Here is an 18,025-nt window from a genome sequence, read left to right as displayed (position 1 = left end):
TGTTGGATGCGGTTTGTTTCTCTTCAGATGGCCAATGGATAGCTTCAGGTGAGCATGATATCAAAGTCTGGAGTACATCGACGGGTGCATGCTTAAAGCCGCTTCAGGGTCATCTAGACTCTGTTACCGTTCTGGCATTCTCACCCAACAACTTCTTCTTAGCGTCGGGTTCATCTGACAAGACTGTTAGATTATGGCACCCGTTGAAAGGAACATGTACTGGTGTTTTATACGGCCATAGTTCAAACGTTGTTTCACTGTCGTTCTCTCCAGATTCCTCGACGGTAGCATCGGGTTCAAATGATGGCAGCATCAAATTATGGAATGTCACCACAGGAGCCTGTCTTGGGACACTGTCTTACAATGCGTCTGGACGTTTCATATCAGTGGCGTTTCTACATGGAACGGACACATTGGCCTCGGTCTCGGATCTAGCCAGGATTGATGTCTGGGACTTATCTACTTGGAAACTAAAAAGCATAGTCGAGTTCGACGGTACTGACCTTGCTCACGTTCACGCGGCTGCTTTTTCGGCAAACACCTCTCAAGTGCTACTTGCGTCATCTTGTGCCCTCAGGATCTGGGATCTATTCGCAGGTGAGTGGGCACACAAAGCCTACGATGACCATACGATGTATTCAGTAGCATTATCACCGGACGGCACACGAGTAGCTTTCGAGACATCTGGCACGATTCATGTCTTGGATGCTCATACCCACCAACATTTGCAAACTCTAGAAGGGCATACCAGCATCGTTTCATCATTGGCTTTTACCTCGAAGGGAATGCAACTTGCATCAGGGTCATACGACGGAACAATCAAGATCTGGGACCTTGATGCTGCTACGAATTTACCGACGCAAGGCAGACAAAAGATCTCACCCCCGGTTAGATTTGTTAAAGTATTATCTGATGATATGTGTCTCTCAGCCGACTATGAAATCTCGGTTTTACAGGTGTGGGATCGAAACACAGGTTCGTGCCTAAGAGTTTTTCAAAACCGCTTAGCTCAACGCCGACGGATGTTTTTAAATTTACCTTTATCCTCGGATGACAAATGGCTGGGGCTGGTGTCAAACGATGGCTGTCTCGGAATTTGGAATGTGTCTACAGGTACACAGATTCAGGATTTCAAGGAAGAACACGGCGGCATCACTTGCGTCACTTTCTCTTCAGACGATGCATTTCTTGCCTCTGGGTCAAACAAGGGCACTGTGGGAATATGGGATCCAGTCACAGGGGCCTGTCTGAAATCATTTGGTGATATATACAATGGAACAGTCAATTCCCTTGCCATATCGCCCAACAACAGGCGGGTGGCCATTTTGTGTGATCGTGATACCGTCGGTATCTGGGATGTTGCCAATGGCGTCTGTCGATGCATCATTAACAAATTCGGACTCGACAAAAGTTCAATCTCCTTGATAGCATGGTCTTGTGATTCGAAAAGACTGGCGTTAGGGTTTCATTCAGGATTCATCCGCATTTTTCATGGACTAAACGGTTCAAAGCAACAAACACTAAAGCATATGGGTCATATTGTTCAGGCTTTGGCCTTCTCGCTGGACGATAAAATGCTTGCTTCAGCGTATTGGAACGAAGTCAAAGTCTGGAACATAAGCCGAGGCTACTGTCTGTGCACGATAGAAGGATATACTACTCAACTCGCGTGGGACTCCAATAACAAATCTCGTCTCCAAACCGACTTTGGCGACTTTACTATCCCTCATTACCCAACCGAAGGGGATGGACAAAAACCAGCGATAGACGCGATTCCTGTAGGATTGGGGGTCAGTTCCGATCAGGCGTGGATTTTGAGGCAAGGATTCCCTATACTGCGGCTTCCACCAGAGCATCGCCCGATTGTGACAGCAGTACAAGGAAATGACGTTTTCATTGGCTGTAGAACAGGGGAGTTTTATTGGTTGAGGTTCCCGTCCCTATAACCGAACTGCAGATACAACATCATAAACATAATAATCCTGCCATGTTTTCTATTCAAGTTACATTACCCGAATCTTAGCTGTTTACATATAATAGAAATATTTAAGACTACTATTTACCTTTAGACGTCTTTAGGACTTCTTAAACCAAGGATTCCGCAAAATCCAACTAATCAACATCTTGACCTGCTGACTCTCCATCCCCGATAGATCCGACCGCAACTCATCAATCATCTCCTCCATATAACACCTAGAAACCTCTCCCTCCTGTCCCCCCTTAACCTTTCTATCAAACATCTTCCTCTCAGTTGTAAAATACAACTCAGACCTATTCCACTGACTGAACAAATCATTTGGCAAAGGTCAAGCCGTTCGTGGAATTGAAGAAGCTGCTCGTCGTCTTTATTCACATCTGGGATTTGGAAGAGTCGAGTGTTTGTGATGAGTTCGAAAATTAGACAGCCAAAGGCCCAAATGTCCGATTCTTTGCCGATTTGGTTTTTGAGAATGGCTTCTGGTGATCGTAAATCGGTTGGCATGGGAAGTCTCGTTGGGGAACTATCGATGAAGTATGCTGGTTAAGCTTGATTAGTCTCAAGTAAGATATCGAGATAGGGTTCATCACGCAAAAGGATATAAAAGAGCAGAGATGACTTACCACCACCAAAATCAGTTAACTTAACTTCAAAATCCTCCAAATCAACAAACCCCGTCAAAGGCTGCGCAGCATAAAGACACCTCGGTACCCCTTCCCCTTCCCCTCCCTCAACAGGCCAAGCAACACACCGATCCTCTAACCTCTCCTCCTGACAAACATCCCCTTCAACGCCCTTCACCGCAAACAGCATATTCCCCATCTTCAAGTCCCCATGCCCAATCCCATTCTCATGCATCTGCACCAACGCTTGCAAAACCTACTTCAGGATACTCTTTGCTATTTTCATAGGATGTCGCGCTACCATGGCATTCTGCCGTCGGTTGTATTGTGGGAATTCGTAGACTAGGTTGTCTACGCTTGGGCCCATTGGTTCGAAGATGAGACATTTGAGTTGTCCGTTTGGACCGGTGTGGGTGAAGTGGTCGAGAAGATGGGTGATATATCTGCTGTCTGTTTTGGCGAGATGGTTTAGGATATCGAGTTCTCGAGTTGTATCACTGTTTGCAGTGATGATCTTTAGAGCGACATAGCGTGCGTTTCTAGTCATCGAATCAGCAAAGCAATCAGGATTTATGATATCAGATACTGACTTCACATCCCGCGCGAGCCAAACAGTCGAAAAAGTCTCCCATCCAAGTTTCCTCACGACCTTGTACTGGCCATCTTTGAACTCATCGCCCAGATGGACAGGATGATAGCCTCCAGGACGGTATGACTCAAGCCATTCGTACGGAGCTGATATCTTGTCGAATCTCAGCTCTTTGTCATTAGGAGGTGTAGAGAGAGACGACATCTTGGATCGAGTTTAAGAAAAATGAAAACATCAGTTTTGCTCAAAGGCGAAATTGGGATGATCTAAATAATTGTCATGTGTACCTCAAACAAAGAATGGCCTAACACCATTCCGCATATCATAGCGCTATTGTCCAACGCCACAACAGCAAACATCTCCCCCAGCATAGACAAGAACGTCAATGGCCTACTCCTTCCCCATCCTCTCATCACCAACAAACAACTCGGTCCCCTCCCCACCCATCTGCGCTCTCACAACCACCACCTTCTCCTCCACCTCCCTCTGAATCAAAAACTGACTATGCGTAATAACAATAACCCACCCCACAACAGTCTGCGACATGACGCCCAGCCATCTCATAACAGCTGCTTGCCCCGCATTATCCAAATTATCGAAAACTTCATCAACTAACACATAATGTGCGCGATGTGCGCTTTTTGCACGGGCAAGTTGGAGAAGTGCGAAAAAGAGCGCCAAGTCAACCCTTTTGCGTTCACCGCTGGACCGTTTACCGTAGGCCAGAGAAGGAGATACGGCGAGAGTGGGGTCGAGAACGTCGGGCTCTTCGAGGAGGGAGCGAAGCATTCCTGTTGCTATGTGTTGGTGGCGCGTGTCATCGTATAACACCGTAAGAACCTGTGCGAGAAGACTGTTGAGTTCAGAAATGACCTTGTGGAGAATATGCTCCCGGAAATTAGTCGTAGCCGCCTTGCCCTTCGTTGCGCGTTTGGTACGTTTCGTAAGTGACGAGGACCAAAAATTAAAGAGCTCGCGATCAGAGATAATACCATGTCGCTGCTTCCGAAGCGCTTTGTACTCCGACTTCAAAGATTGTAGAGAAGATTCTTCGGTTTCGGCCAGGTTTTTGTATATGACTGCGTCGCGTTGTTTAACAGCGACTTGTTGACGTAGGTCTTCCCGGGCTTGTTGGGCTATTTGTTGTTGTTCCTCTCGAGCTCTCTGAGCGTCTTCTCGTGCTTTCTCGCGAGCTTTTTGAGCTTTCATTGCTTGTGCGGCTTGTTCGCTCATCATCAATGCGTGGTTGATTGCTGCCTTTTCCTTGCGTTTAAGACTTTCTATATGTGATGTGCTGGTTTCGATGTTTTGGCGAATAGTTGCAGTCTCATCTTGAGTTTGCGACGCAGTTTCCTCCAGGTCATCCTTGAATCCGAATAAAGATCGCAGATTTCTGAGAAAGCGGCTGATAGCAGCTTGTATGTCAAGTAGGAACTTCCGCAGACCGACGGGACGAGCTGCGTCAATAGCCGCCTCCATAGCATCAAGTTCGCTCCTCAGCTGCCGCAGGGTATCCTTCTTGGCACGGATCTGTTTCTGGAGTGTCGCGATTCTATCGCGAGTAGCCACGCCAGATTCAGCTTCTTCGGTGGCGGCCGGGGTTTCCTGCTCGTGGCTTTCAGGCTCATCTTCCTCGCTGGCGGTGGTTCGCTCCTCATGACGCTCTGGTTGATCTTCCTCAGCTTTCGCCTTCAAAGACGCAACAACCTTGGCCGCCTGACTCTCAAGTCGTCGACGCGTCTTGTCAAGCTCTTCAAGCCTTTCCTCGCTGTACTCCATAGTCCGTTTGACGGCCTCCAACTTTCCCTCGACCTCGCTAACCTGTGTATCAATATCCTTCAGCAGCATCTTGGACATCTGTCCACAATGATCCAATATTGGGAGTCCAAGCGACGACTCGATCAATTCTCGTCTCTGAATTGGCGTCGAGTTTAAAAAGCTCGCTGCACTTTCTTGACTCAGTAGCACAATCCTGACGTATGTGTCGTAGTCTGTTCCCAGAAGCTCATTAATGGCAGCCTGTGTCGTTCGCGAGGTTGGATGTTCGAGATGAGGCTGATCTTCGCCATGTAGAGATACAACGATGCGGTTCTTGTGGACTTTGTGTTTCCGATAGCGTGTTATGGCGTAACCGTTGGCGAACTCTAGTTTCACGGAACAATCTTTGCCAACGGTATCGTTGAGGACGTCGTTGGCTGCCAGGCCATTGCGGATGCATTGGCCGAATTGACACCATACTACAGCCTCGATCAGCGTACTTTTTCCAGAACCGTTATCACCGACGAGTAAAGTCAGTCCGCGTGGAACATCGCGTTGGAAATCGATAGTGATGGTGTCTTGTATGCCGAGGAAGTTGGTGACTGTAAGCCGGCGGGGCTCCGCGACGAAGATGTTGGTAAATTCCCCTGCAAGACCGCTGTCGGAACTTGTGCCAAGAGCTTGAGCTGATCTGTCGAGAAAATCTTCGTAGTTGATCTCCATTTCGCTGTCCTGGTCGGGCATGTTGCGTGAAGCTTGGATCATGCGCTGGCCAACTCGAACTAATTCTTCTCGTCGCGGGTGAAGGTACTCGTCCAGTTCCAATAAATCGACATATTCGCGCGCTTCAGCAAGCAGATCAAGTCTTTCAACTTCAGGCGGGGCGTCCAGAGTAGCTTCGGCGGTACCATCGGTCGCCGGAACCAGACCTTTATCGGTCGCGCTTTCGACAGGCTCCTCCAAAGGTTGTATGGCGGCGTCGCTGGCGGGTACTGACGCACCAAGACTTTCGACCGGCCGTCGATTGGCATTCGGGGCAAAATTCGTATGAGTCCAGTTACGCACACTTCGAACACCAAGAGAAAGAAGTTGATCGCGAGCGGTGACGTATTTGAGGTGCGAAGGGCTGCCGAGGAGCATGACATGCTTGTCCTTGACAGTCTCTTCGCCGATCTCGCCCGTAAGAACCTTTTCCAAGTCAACGGCGATATACCCAACGGCATGCGGATTAACCAGCGTTCCATGCTCAAGCGTGTCGGGGTCCAATAAAACAACACCGCGCTGCTCATCATGAAGATCTCCCCAGTTCAACTGGCAAGGCGAGCCCAAGTACGTAAGACTTCCCTGCAAATCATCGCTTTGGCGACCATCCTGAATAATTGTTTGAGGACTGTGAAAATGGCCAGTAAAAGTTCTCGCCAAAGACGCAAAGCGATCCGGCCCCGTCAAACCATAATACCTAACAGAATTCGTCCCATTCGGCACAAACTTCTGAGTGATAGCCTTGTTAATCGCCAAATGCGCAAAAGCAACCGTCTCACGCGCCTCTTGAGCGTCAATCGCATCAACAGCATCCGTAAGCTCCTCCTGCTCCTCCCGAAACGGCAACAATAGAACCCGTCGTCCATCCCACTCATGTTTCGCGATGACGCTATGAACCGAAACATGTGGGGCAAGCCTCTTGAAATTCAGCGCTTCCAGGGCGGTTGTCTGATAATCACGTTTATACGCGAGATCGTGATTTCCGAGAATAATGTGAATGCGTGGGACAATGTCGCTTAGGTGACTGATGAAGCGGTAGCAGGCGGATAGGACGTGGGTGGGTTGCATTGTGCGGCTTGTCAACAGGTCGCCGCAGACGATTACCCGGGCGGGTTTGTGGTGGGCGGCGGCCGATATGATCCATTGTGCTGTTTGGCGGATTCTGTCGAGGTCATGATGTTTGAAGTGAATGTCGCTGAGGAGAAGCCATCTCATCGTGTTTTGGCTGATGATGATGAGATGAGTAAATCTTCAGTGGTCAGATCTGTGAATGGTTGGTCTGTGCTGACTAAGGCACGACGTCAGTTTGTCGTAGGGTAACCACTCAAAGCTGTTCTATAGGGAATAACAAAAACAATGAAATGCTTGCAATGTTTTGCAGAAAGTGAATTAAAGAAATTCTGACTCTTCCTATTTTCCTGAGGGGCATTGTCATGTGAATTTCGCCGCTGCCGTCGATGGTGCGGGACAAAAGCATGTGTACAGTGATGAATTGGCAGTCGCACTAACGCCTCGCAATGGTCAACGACACAAAGAGTTCATATCGAAATGTCAATGTGAACTAGGGAAAAGATATTAGTGAATATCATGAATTCCATTGATAAGCACATCAGAGGTGATCTGGAGATACGTAGTAGAAGGAGGAATAAGTCTTTTTACTGTCGACTATGTCAACTTTTGTCCCTCACCATCTTCAGACTCAAACTATTGAGAAGAACAAAAACTGATCATCTCACAATATCAAGCGACACACTGTATTTAACTATCAGGTCTTGATGAATCAACATGTTTTCCCTTCTCGGTCAGAAACTCATCAGTTGGTGGAGCGCAGGACATGCGCGACGTCGCCCTATCACCGACAACTTGCGGCACATCACCTCCAGCAAGTTAGCTTACCATGGTCGGTTTAAGAGTACCAAGGCACCTCCGAGCATGAGTGTGCACGACGTTATCTTCAGACCCTACAACATGTATGGAGGGAAAGTATCTGAGAAATTGTCCATCACGAACTTGGTATTGGCGAAAGCCCCACCTGGAACTGCGAAGGCAGTGGTGGTGTAAGTTGAACGGTGGTCGATGTTGTCCCAAAGCTGACCTTTATCGCAGCAATGGGTGGCACACTAGCCTAGGGGAGAAAAAACTTCACTGTACTGTTGACTACGTTGATCTGCACAAACGTCGTGTGACCCGCGACCATGTCTTTCCGAAAGGATCGTGATACTGGCCAGTCCGACAGGTTCACCGCTTCAGGCTAACTGTGGATGATATTGTTTGCATTTTTCTATTAGAAAACGAACTTCAGGGGGTATATCATAGGTACAAAGCCTTTTTCGTCAATTGATCAATGAAAATAGAAAATGAAAGATCATGGCTCTTTTCATCGATACTTGCTCTTATCTTATCTTTTTATCGAGTTATCTTATCTTATCAGCCGAGCCGGAACAACGGCATCAATTGCATCTCCATACAACCTCAAGGTCGCATTCTCAGCTCGATAACACATTGAAAATGACTTCATTTGCCCAAAAAGACCATCCGGAAGAACCTCCAAACCCAAAAGGCGGTATATCGTAGCCATTAAATATCGCTTGCCGTAGAACAAATGTAGAACGGAGACGGATAAATTCTCCGTTTCAGACCCCTTCCGCGGAAAAAATGCCCTTTCTGTCTCAGGTTCACCACCGTCCGATCCCGACAAGGAAATTGCGGGCACTCAATTCCGAATTAACCGTAACAATCCCAGCACGACCCAATGACAGATCGGACGAAAGAGCCGCCTTGTTTCAGGCCTCCAGTCCCTAATATTAATATTACTGCTCTCGCCAAGTATAAACATCTCTTATATATAACTCTCAGCTGTGTCCTTGGCAGCTTGGCTTTCTGTTTCTATCATTCCATTCACATTCACTTCACTTCTTTTTTCCACTTTGACCGTTTTTTATACTATTCATCATGCTTCGAAACATTGCTCTTGCTGCACTTTCTGTGCTTCCTCTCACTCTCGGCCAGGTCGCCGAGGATTTTGAGAGCGGTTGGGACCAGGTTGCTTGGCCTACCTACGCTCCTGACTGTGATCAGGGTGGAAAGGTTGTTCTTGACAAGACTACCGCTCACAGCGGAAAGAACTCTATCAAGGTCACTGGTGGATCCAACGGTTTCTGCGGTCACAAGTTCTTTGGTACCGACGCTATTCCCAGCGGCGATGTCTACGTCCGTGCTTGGATGTAAGTACAAAGGTCATTTCTTTTTGAGGATATGAGTGGGTGCTAATAACTTTATAGGAAGTCTGAGAAGGCTCTTGATGACTCTCACGTCACCTTCATCACCATGCCCGACGCCGCTCAAGGAAAGGGCAAGCACCTCCGCATCGGCGGCCAGAGCAAGATCCTCATGTACAACCACGAGTCCGACGACGCCACCCTCCCCGACCTGTCCCCCGACGGCATCGCCGCCTCCAAGAACATCCCCGCCAACACCTGGCAGTGCCTCGAGTACCATCTGTCCCCCGATGGTACCATCGCCACCTGGCTCAACAGCGTCCCTGTCAAGGGCCTTGTCTACAAGCCCAACGACCCTGCGCCTTACACCAACGGCTGGAAGAACAGCAAGCCCAAGCCCAAGATCCAGGGTGTTTACTTTGGTTGGGAGTCGTACAGTGGTGCTGCTAACACTTTCTGGTACGATGACATTGCTGTCAGCTCTAAGCGCATTGGATGCTAGAGGATTGTGGAGGAATGAGTTGTATATAAGATTGGATAGGACGTTGCCAGGTGCGACACTTCTTTGTATCTATTTTACCAGAGTATCTATCTGCCAAGCGCAAGTTATACTATTTCTGTTCACAGGTGAGGTTAGTTTTGTTCAAGTAACGAATGTCAATTATTTCCAAGTAAAGCCATCGCCTTGGCATGTGGCAGAATTCGCAATCTAGATCTACCCGTTCCCGTATTAAGCCCGCCATTATATCCAGCGGCACGATGCCAAGCTTCTTGGCAGGTACCATGTCAAACAATCCGATCACTGAGATCCCAGCTTAAAGTTCCGTCTCGTACCAAAGTATCCAACATCCAAAGTAACCATATCTTCCAAGTAAGCCAAGTCAACCTTCTTTGGACTCTCATTATCCTCTTGAAAAAACTTGGCGACACGCTTCGCAGTCCAATTGGGGTTTTCGTCCACTACAGACATCGTTAGCGATCAATCAACCTCTCCAGTCAGTACGAAGGTAAAACTCACCAATCCAGTGTCCAGCCTTAGGAATGATATCAATCTCAACATTCTCAGAAATGGGCTCAAATGAGTCTTTGAGAACCGACTCCAATCCCAAACTCGCTTCACCACCCATTCCAAGAAGCGGTACGCTCAATTTACTCTCATTCAGCGAAGTCTTGAAGAACTCGGCATCCTTGGCAACAGTCGTAGCGGAGAATGGACCAAGCATAGCTCTCAGGAATCCGGGCTTCGAAATACTGCTCGTGTATCTGTCAACCGTCTCTTCACTGAAGCTCTCAACACCAGAATAACTGCCATGGTAGAAGTACCACTGAAGAAACTGCTTCTCTTTTCCTGACATGAGAAATTCTGCGAGGTCTGTGACTTGAAAGAAAGCTAGTTGCCAGTTCTGATATAAATCCCAGAACGCTGCTGGGTTGGCGGACTGCTCATACCCAAATCCCGGAAGAGGGTATTCAGCCAGTGCTAATCTCTTCACCATATCAGGATGCTTAATAGCCAGCGCCGTCGCCATCCCAACACCCTTATCATGCGCAAAGACATACGTCTCCGTAACGTTCAAAAAGTCCAGCACACCCTTGAGATCTTCTGCTGACGCAGCAGCGGTGTAGTCATTATCAGGAGGAATACTCGAGTCCCCAGCACCACGGTTATCAGGTGCAATAACAGTGTAGTTCTGAGCGAGGATAGGACCAATGAATTGCCATGTAAGACTATGTTGGGGATTACCGTGGACGAGAAGAAGAGGAGGACCGGAGCCGGCGTAGCGGAAATGAATGCTCACATCATTTAATGCGACTCGGCCGTGAGACCAAGTGTCGAATGATGAGAGGGCTGTTGCGACGGATGCCAATGAGGCTAGTGTAAAATGAAAGAAGCGCATCTTGAAGAGTGTTGAAGAGGTTTGTCTCTGAAGAATGAAACTCAAAACTGACTTCATTGATCCTACTTATATTTTTATTCTCTCTCGTCTTGATCAAGAACTTGGCCACTAACACAAGGTTTGTGATCCTTCTATTGTTAAGCTCCGGCTTCTCCTTTGGGAAACCGGTGTTCCTATTCGGAAGTGTGGATCTCGTCTTACACCACCAACCAATGAATAATTTGAACTACGCGGGCTGTCAGCAAGCTGAATAATGCTCAAGGCACTTAAGCTTAAAATGCTATTGGCCGTAAGTTCAGGAACGAGAAGGATTCGAAGCTTGGCGTGAGGATGCTTGGAAATTGACAGATGCATACGTAATGGCCAAGCTTGAGGGATTCGCTTGTGATTGACGTATTGACAGCTGGAGAGGAGAAGCCATCGGTATCTGGTCCAGGTAAATTCCTCAATCGTTCTTCTACCCATTCACCAAGGTTCTTAGGCTATTAGCCATCCTCTGAACAGAAACCCGATGCCCCCTCACAGGTGAACGAAACCACAAATACGCGGGATCACACTACCCGTTGGAAGATATCCGCTATTACCAGTATAGTTACAGCACTTCAATATTGAGCATATTCTCTGAGACATGCATTAGACACGTTGCGCTTGGGGAGTCTAGATCAGCTCGGCTAAGCTATTGGAGCCTTTTGACTGGCCGAATAATTAAGGCGTACAAACTAGAGCTTAGCTAGCCACAAAGAAGAAAAGAGGCTGGATGGAGGTGAGCTGAGACGGGGGATAGATTCAGAAGTTACGAGCTGAAAGAGAAAAATAGCTTAAGAAATGCAGCCTGTTATCAAAGTAGTTAGTCGCTTGCTCGGCCGGCATGTGTTGCATCTGCTGGTCTCGGACATCAAGTCTATAAGCATCATCATTGCCCTTGCACATTTTCTGAGCACGGCTTTCAACTACTACTCTTTATTGTATACTTAAACTCTCGAACCCTCAGCAGCCCTTTATCCTTATTCCTACAACCATGTCTGTCACTTGGAATCCTGTGGACAACGATGATATCGAGGTCAAGAAGGCGTTCGATACTCTCAGTCGCTCGGTAGATAAAGTTGTTCTTTCATCTTCTGGCCCCGCCCAGTCTAATCGGTTCATCCTGCGTTCCAAGAGCTACTTTGGCAAGTCACCTCAAAGGACTTGCTCCCGGATCTCATATCGAATCATGCTAATAATCCTGAACCAATAGATATTCAGGCCTATGTCTTAAGCGGAAAGGACTTCCCTGGGAGTTCCACTGACTTTGATAGAAAAGTCCCCGAGTCCGCTTTCAGAAAGCTCTCCAAGTTTGATAGTGAAATCTACAGTGTACGTCCGAGACATAATGGTCGGTTGTTGATTATCGTTTGATTTTTACTAACCTTTCTTCTCCCGAAAAGCGAACCAGGAAGGCCATGGTAGCTGTCGGTTCCACCTGCCGGAACTACCACCAGAACCACCTTACCAAACTCAGGGCGTCAATTCTGTTTTGCACCCCTTCAAATATTCGTTTTTAATTTAAGTTGATCAACCCTTTGTATACAGTAATTACTGGCCGGACTACTATGCAATACAGTGATAGCAGTGTTGAGTTGTTGGCGGCAGATGATTTCATAAACTTACGACGCCAACTTGACATCATCCTGGACGAGAGGTACAAGTCGTCCAATGATTTTGATGACAACTACAGAGATGCCAAAGAGGCATCCCAGATGACTTTGAGCATGCTACGAGACGATGCTAGAGAGAAACAGCGCAACACAGAAGAAGTCATGCAGACTCTTATTCGAGTAAGGATTGCCTGTCCCCTTTACAGGAACCCAAACCTCTTTAATATGGGCCGTGGCTGACATACCTCCTCTTCCCTCCGTTCAGTTCAGGGACAGAATTCTAGAGAGTCAGTGGGATATCGAATTTCTTATCAAGCAGTACAATACCGGGTCCGTTGAGAACAAATCAGATAAAAAAGCGCCTTACCTAGAAGTCCTCAACAAAGACCTGGCCGACAAACTCGCCACTTTCAACAACAAGGTGAAGGAGGCCCAAGACAAATATTCTGATTGGGTATGTGATACCCCCTTCTCCCCACGGCTCCTTCATATATTAGAAGTTAACCAAATACTGACCCGTTTGCTGTAGGAGAAAAACGCTGCCACTACAGTCGGCATCTGCTCGATCAAGCCTCTTGGATGGATTGTCATGGGAATCCAGGCGACCAAGGCTTCTGATTTGCGCAACGACTATGATAAGCTGGAAACCCTGATTGCGAAAAACCAACAGAACCAAGAGGAAGAGACACAACTTATCATATTTGTGAATCAATTGATCACCCAGTACGCCGGCATCGATCAGAAGATGACCGAAGCCATCGCAGCCATGAAGGAGCTCAGCTTCCTCTTCAGCAATCAGGCTGAGTGCTATGACAAGATTGCTGCATCTATCCCCCGCATGAAACCCAGCACCGATATGAGAGCCCGCAAGCAGTATATTCAGTCACAGATGAAGGTGACGGTCGATAGGCTCAGAGAAGTAAGTCAATGCTCTTCTCTTATACCTCACCTATCAACTAGTTCAACTAAGCCACGCTAACCCCGTTTCTGCCTTAGTTGAAAGTCGTGGCCGAGGAGTTTACCAGAAGTTTCATGAACCAAGTTCAACTCTGATATCCTTACCTATCTCAGAAGGCAGTTGATCAAGCCACTCAGGACCAAATCGGCGAGTTCAAGAGGATGATAGATGACTTATGAGAACTCTTGCTGTCCTCAACCGCTTAATTGGAAGTTTTCTTTTTGCCAAGAATTTCAGTCGTTACTGTATTGAATGAAAGTCACAGTAGGAAGGCGAAGGAAAACGGTGCGAATGCTGCTGCTTGAAGTGATAGCTGAGCATTGCTAGTTGGCTAGCATATACTTGAAGTCACCATCCACGCCGGTTCCTTATATCGCGAGATGTTAGCAATTTTCTATTCTATCAAAGTGTCGATTACGATATGCAAGACCAATCTCATAATCTTTAGCAATGATGACTACTCAAACTCCATCATTATCGCCAAGTCGGCAATTACATATTTACCGTAGCAGTTGATGTTGATCATCGGGGTCAGCCGTTCCCGACTGCTAAAATCATGAATTTTCAGTGATAGTGGCAAGTTGTATTATCATCAAGTAAGACCGCCGGAGTAGACGAAGGAATTGAATCATGGAAGTGGATTCTAAAATCCGGTTTCTCTCCAGATGAGCTATTCCTGAAAGAGTTACTCCGTCGCATACCTCCATGGGGTTAGCTGATATGTATTAGTCAGGGTACGAGTCGGGGTAATTACTTACCCGGCCGAGAGAAAAAGGAAAGTGGAAGCGAGCAACATACTCACCGCTGCTGATTGGGTCAAAGGGTCAGATCCAGGGTAATGTGAATCTCATGAAAACATTTCTAGAATTCTTTGTTGGACTCTATCTCGTTGTTTATCTAGATTATAGAGATTAAGAATGATCATCTTGAGCTTATGTAGAGATTAATTTATGCTTATTTCTGAACTGCCATAGTGTACCAACACGTCTTTATGCTTCAATCTCAATGGTCCATTCATTATTGATTGACCCATCTTCACCACGTTCACAATCAACAGAATGCAGGAAAAGGCCACAGCTCGCAAGAAAGCTATACATCGGTCAATTACTGCTGTCCTCAACACCGAGAATTCACCATGATCAAACGAGAACCCTCTTATTACTCTCTTCTCGGTGTTTACGCGGTCGTGATACGGTCCAGCTATGGACCGACTACTCAGACAGCGGTATGTGGACAAGCGAGTACGGCTATCACGGTTAATAAAAACGGCAAGCCGGCGAGCCGATAGACGAATCTGGCGGTCACAGCCTTTTATCAGAACTCACGCACATAAGCGGAGTCATCGCGAGACCGTACAGATTCCTCCGAACCGCGTGAGTCGATTTCGCATGAACTTGACCTGCAGAAATTGATAAGCGGGAGGCCAGGCGAACAGACATGCATGTAACGTTGACACTAGGACAGTGGATCTCTTTTCTCTCCCGTGAGAGAAAAACTGGTGCCTGTCAAGCAAGCTACACGGATACCTAGACGGCGTCTGTATTGGTCTGAGTGTTAACTCCGGTCCGGTCGTCAGGTTCACGTCTCCAAATTTCCCCCAAGTCCATCCTTGAAATCTCACCACAGTGGATCAAGAACAGAAAATTTTGTTGAGCACGAAGCAAAAAGAACTGGAGAAGTCAAGCTTATTAAACAAACCCCAGAAATGAGGGGAAAAGCAGACAAAGGGTCTTTGGTTTGTTTGTCCACAATTTTATTAATTCGCCGTGTTTCAATGGCTGGGACTCCAATTTCCCCGAGAGTTCCCCGTTTTCCCCCAACTTGCAGTTATTGAGTACTAACTTGGCAAGGAATAACCATGAATCAGTAATTGGAGTTATTTTATCACGCTTTTTGCTATTGTGTCATAGTTGATCTTAGCTAAGCTTTCAACTGCCGCTGTTCCAAGACGGATAAATCGGCCAAGGCTTGTGCCTAGCCGGGATGTGATCGACAGGACATGGCCGAATGGTTTTCGTGGAAAGGCTTCTAGAGAAACCTTCTAGAATATATCCCGCGGGATGTCTAAACTCAATTGACGAGGTAATTCTATGCAACGCACATACTGTCATTCGTGCCGAGAGGATATTCTGTGTGACAATGGTTCTTCGGCGTAAATAATCCTGTTGAACATATCTGGAGTCTCAAGGTAACCCTGGCTATCCACTGCCGTAGACGCAGGTCCTAGCGGGAGCCTCATAGCCTGCCCTACAAAAAATGTCCCAAAGCAGTTACTCCGAGTCTCGTCCACTGGTCCATAACAGAGTGTCTCCCACTTTTACCCTCCGATTCTCCAACTCGCGACTCGCGACAATGACGAAGATGGACCCGGTTCTCCACTATATTTCGAAGCCACCGAAAAGAGACCGTGCCGTAATATCCGTCTAAGTTGACAGTCAACTCAACTTGTACGAGACAACAAGAGAGGCATTTGGAAACGATAACAAATTCATATCACGTTAATGATCCATATCTCATGATTCAAACTAACCCCCACATACGGGGCAATTGCCCTCCGTATCCCATGGGGCTCCGCAACAAGACTCCCTCTAGCTCCAACTCCGCGATGATCCATCTTGTATAAAGAACTCCTCACCACCTCCCCTCATTGTCCGTCCATCACCTTATCTGTTCACCTATACACAGACCAGGCAAGATGAGCGTCCCAACATATCTCGGCGCAAGCGGCAAGCCCCTCGCAATCCTGCAAATCGCCGCCATCGTCGCACCCTCCTTCATCCTCTTCGGTTACAACCAAGCTGGCATCGGCGGTCTCCTCACCGAAGAAGATTGGGTAAAGACGTTCCCCGAGATCGACACCGTCAACACCACCGGCTCTGAGAAGAGCGCAAAGTCAACACTGCAAGGCTTTGTCGTCGCGACGTTCGTTATCGGTGCTTTGATCGGTTCGCTTTCTTGCTCGTGGACTGGTGATAAGTTTGGACGACGAAATGTTATCTTTGCGGCTGCTGTTTGTACACTCATTGGAGAAATCCTTGAGGCGTCCAGCTTTGGTCTTGCGCAGTTTATCGTTGGAAGAGTTATTATTGGTCTTGGTATTGGACAGTTGAGTTCTATTGTTCCTGTTTGGCAATCTGAGACTTCTGCTGCTCAGAACCGTGGTCGTCAAGTCGTTCTTACCGGACTCTTCATCTGTCTCGGATACGTTCTCGAATCATGGATCAACCTCGGTTTCTTCGAGTTCGAGCACGGTTCCGTGACATGGCGCCCTCCCATCGCCATCGCCATCATCTTCTCCCTCATCCTCATGGCCTCCATCTACTGTTTCCCCGAGTCCCCCCGCTGGCTCGTCCTCAAGAACCGCTCCGAAGAAGCGCGCCACAGCGTCGCAGCCCTCCGCGGTCTCCCCATCGACAGCACCGAAGTCCTCGCCGAAGTCGCCGGCATCGAGCACTCCCTCGAAGAAACCTCCGACAAGGCAGCTCGTCTTGGCGACATGCTCAAGATGGGCGACGATAAGCTCCTCTACCGCTTCATCCTGTGTATCCTTCTCCAGTTCTACCAGCAGATGTCCGGTTCCAACCTGGTCAGCGTGTACGCCAATATTCTTTTCCAGAAGAACCTTGGCTTGGACGCCGAGACTTCCAAGGCTCTTACCGGCGGTGCCCTGACCTGGAAGTTCCTCGCTTCGTTCGTTGCCTTTTTCACCATCGATCGATTCGGTCGTCGTGCCGTGTTTATCATCAGCGGTGTCGGTATGTCGGCTTGTATGATTGCGCTGGCTGTTAGCACCTCTTTCGGACCTGAGAACAAGCCTGCTATGATTGTCGCTGCTGCCTTCATTTACTTCTACAACACGTTTGTTCCCATCGGTTTCCTGGGTGCCAACTTCTTGTACTGTACTGAAGTCGCGCCCATCCGCCTCCGAATGGCCATGTCTTCCATCTCGACCGCCAACCATTGGCTATGGTAAGTTTTTCGCACCTCACCTCTTGAGTAACAAATATTAATAATTCTTCAGGAACTTCATTGTCGTCATGGTCACTCCCGTCGCTCTCGAGAGCATTGGCTGGCAGTACTACATCGTATACGCCGTCATCGCTGCCTGCGTTCCCGTCTCGGTGTACTTCTTCTTCCCCGAGACCATGGGTCGCAACCTCGAGGAGATTGAGCTCATCTTCAAGGAGTCACCATCAGTCTTCTCGACTGTCAAGTTCGCCAAGAACAGACCTCGCAACACTCCTCAAGAGTATCTTGCTGGCAAGGAGAAGGCAGACCACCTCGAAGAGGGTGATGAGTAAAAATTGGTTTAGCGAAAAGAAAGCGATTGTGTTTATGCTTGACGATAGAATTACCAGACTGGAAAAGTCTTGGAATACAATGATTATGATCAATGACCACTGTTGCACATTTTTATTCATGATGTGCACGTTCTCATCATGCGACTGCATCGAATTAACCGGTGATCATCAGATAAACTTCCATCCAATTCGTGGAAAGATTAATAAACTCTTGACTTGCAAAAACTAATCTCATTTCAGGGACTTAGGCCGAGCCAGTTATGGAGCTTCGTTGAAAAATACGACCTTGAGCCCACAAGCTCT

General features: G+C 47.7%; 6 protein-coding genes across 6 annotated transcripts; 3 read left to right on the top strand and 3 right to left on the bottom strand.

Moving 5' to 3' along the window:
• Window positions 1–2,857: 2,857 nt before the first annotated feature.
• Window positions 2,858–3,394, bottom strand: FIESC28_10113 (uncharacterized protein; the record flags this gene model as incomplete). Its single annotated transcript, XM_031164248.1, has 2 exons — window positions 2,858–3,140; window positions 3,192–3,394. 2 exons carry the CDS (start codon window positions 3,392–3,394, stop codon window positions 2,858–2,860), a joined length of 486 nt encoding a protein of 161 aa, XP_031011733.1.
• A 186-nt stretch (window positions 3,395–3,580) lies between these two features.
• FIESC28_10112 (uncharacterized protein) lies at window positions 3,581–6,925 on the bottom strand (the record flags this gene model as incomplete). The annotated part of the gene is made up of 1 exon (XM_031164247.1): window positions 3,581–6,925. One exon carries the CDS (start codon window positions 6,923–6,925, stop codon window positions 3,581–3,583), a length of 3,345 nt encoding a protein of 1,114 aa, XP_031011732.1.
• A 1,737-nt stretch (window positions 6,926–8,662) lies between these two features.
• FIESC28_10111 (uncharacterized protein) lies at window positions 8,663–9,430 on the top strand (the record flags this gene model as incomplete). The annotated part of the gene is made up of 2 exons (XM_031164246.1): window positions 8,663–8,934; window positions 8,992–9,430. 2 exons carry the CDS (start codon window positions 8,663–8,665, stop codon window positions 9,428–9,430), a joined length of 711 nt encoding a protein of 236 aa, XP_031011731.1.
• A 297-nt stretch (window positions 9,431–9,727) lies between these two features.
• Window positions 9,728–10,826, bottom strand: FIESC28_10110 (uncharacterized protein; the record flags this gene model as incomplete). Its single annotated transcript, XM_031164245.1, has 2 exons — window positions 9,728–9,888; window positions 9,947–10,826. 2 exons carry the CDS (start codon window positions 10,824–10,826, stop codon window positions 9,728–9,730), a joined length of 1,041 nt encoding a protein of 346 aa, XP_031011730.1.
• Window positions 10,827–11,844: 1,018 nt separating this feature from the next.
• Window positions 11,845–13,516, top strand: FIESC28_10109 (uncharacterized protein; the record flags this gene model as incomplete). The annotated part of the gene is made up of 6 exons (XM_031164244.1): window positions 11,845–11,919; window positions 12,072–12,182; window positions 12,377–12,643; window positions 12,729–12,917; window positions 12,993–13,382; window positions 13,460–13,516. The coding sequence occupies 6 exons, from the start codon at window positions 11,845–11,847 to the stop codon at window positions 13,514–13,516; spliced, it is 1,089 nt and encodes a 362-aa protein (XP_031011729.1).
• A 2,600-nt stretch (window positions 13,517–16,116) lies between these two features.
• On the top strand, window positions 16,117–17,722 carry FIESC28_10108 (uncharacterized protein; the record flags this gene model as incomplete). Its single annotated transcript, XM_031164243.1, has 2 exons — window positions 16,117–17,390; window positions 17,443–17,722. 2 exons carry the CDS (start codon window positions 16,117–16,119, stop codon window positions 17,720–17,722), a joined length of 1,554 nt encoding a protein of 517 aa, XP_031011728.1.
• Between the last annotated feature and the right edge of the window lie 303 nt (window positions 17,723–18,025).

This window comes from Fusarium coffeatum (assembly GCF_003316985.1).
Source record: "Fusarium coffeatum strain FIESC_28 chromosome Unknown BRIP53273_contig_284, whole genome shotgun sequence".
NCBI lineage: Eukaryota > Fungi > Ascomycota > Sordariomycetes > Hypocreales > Nectriaceae > Fusarium > Fusarium coffeatum.
Note: the sequence above shows the minus strand (reverse complement) of the source record. Positions and strands in the feature narration are given on the sequence as shown.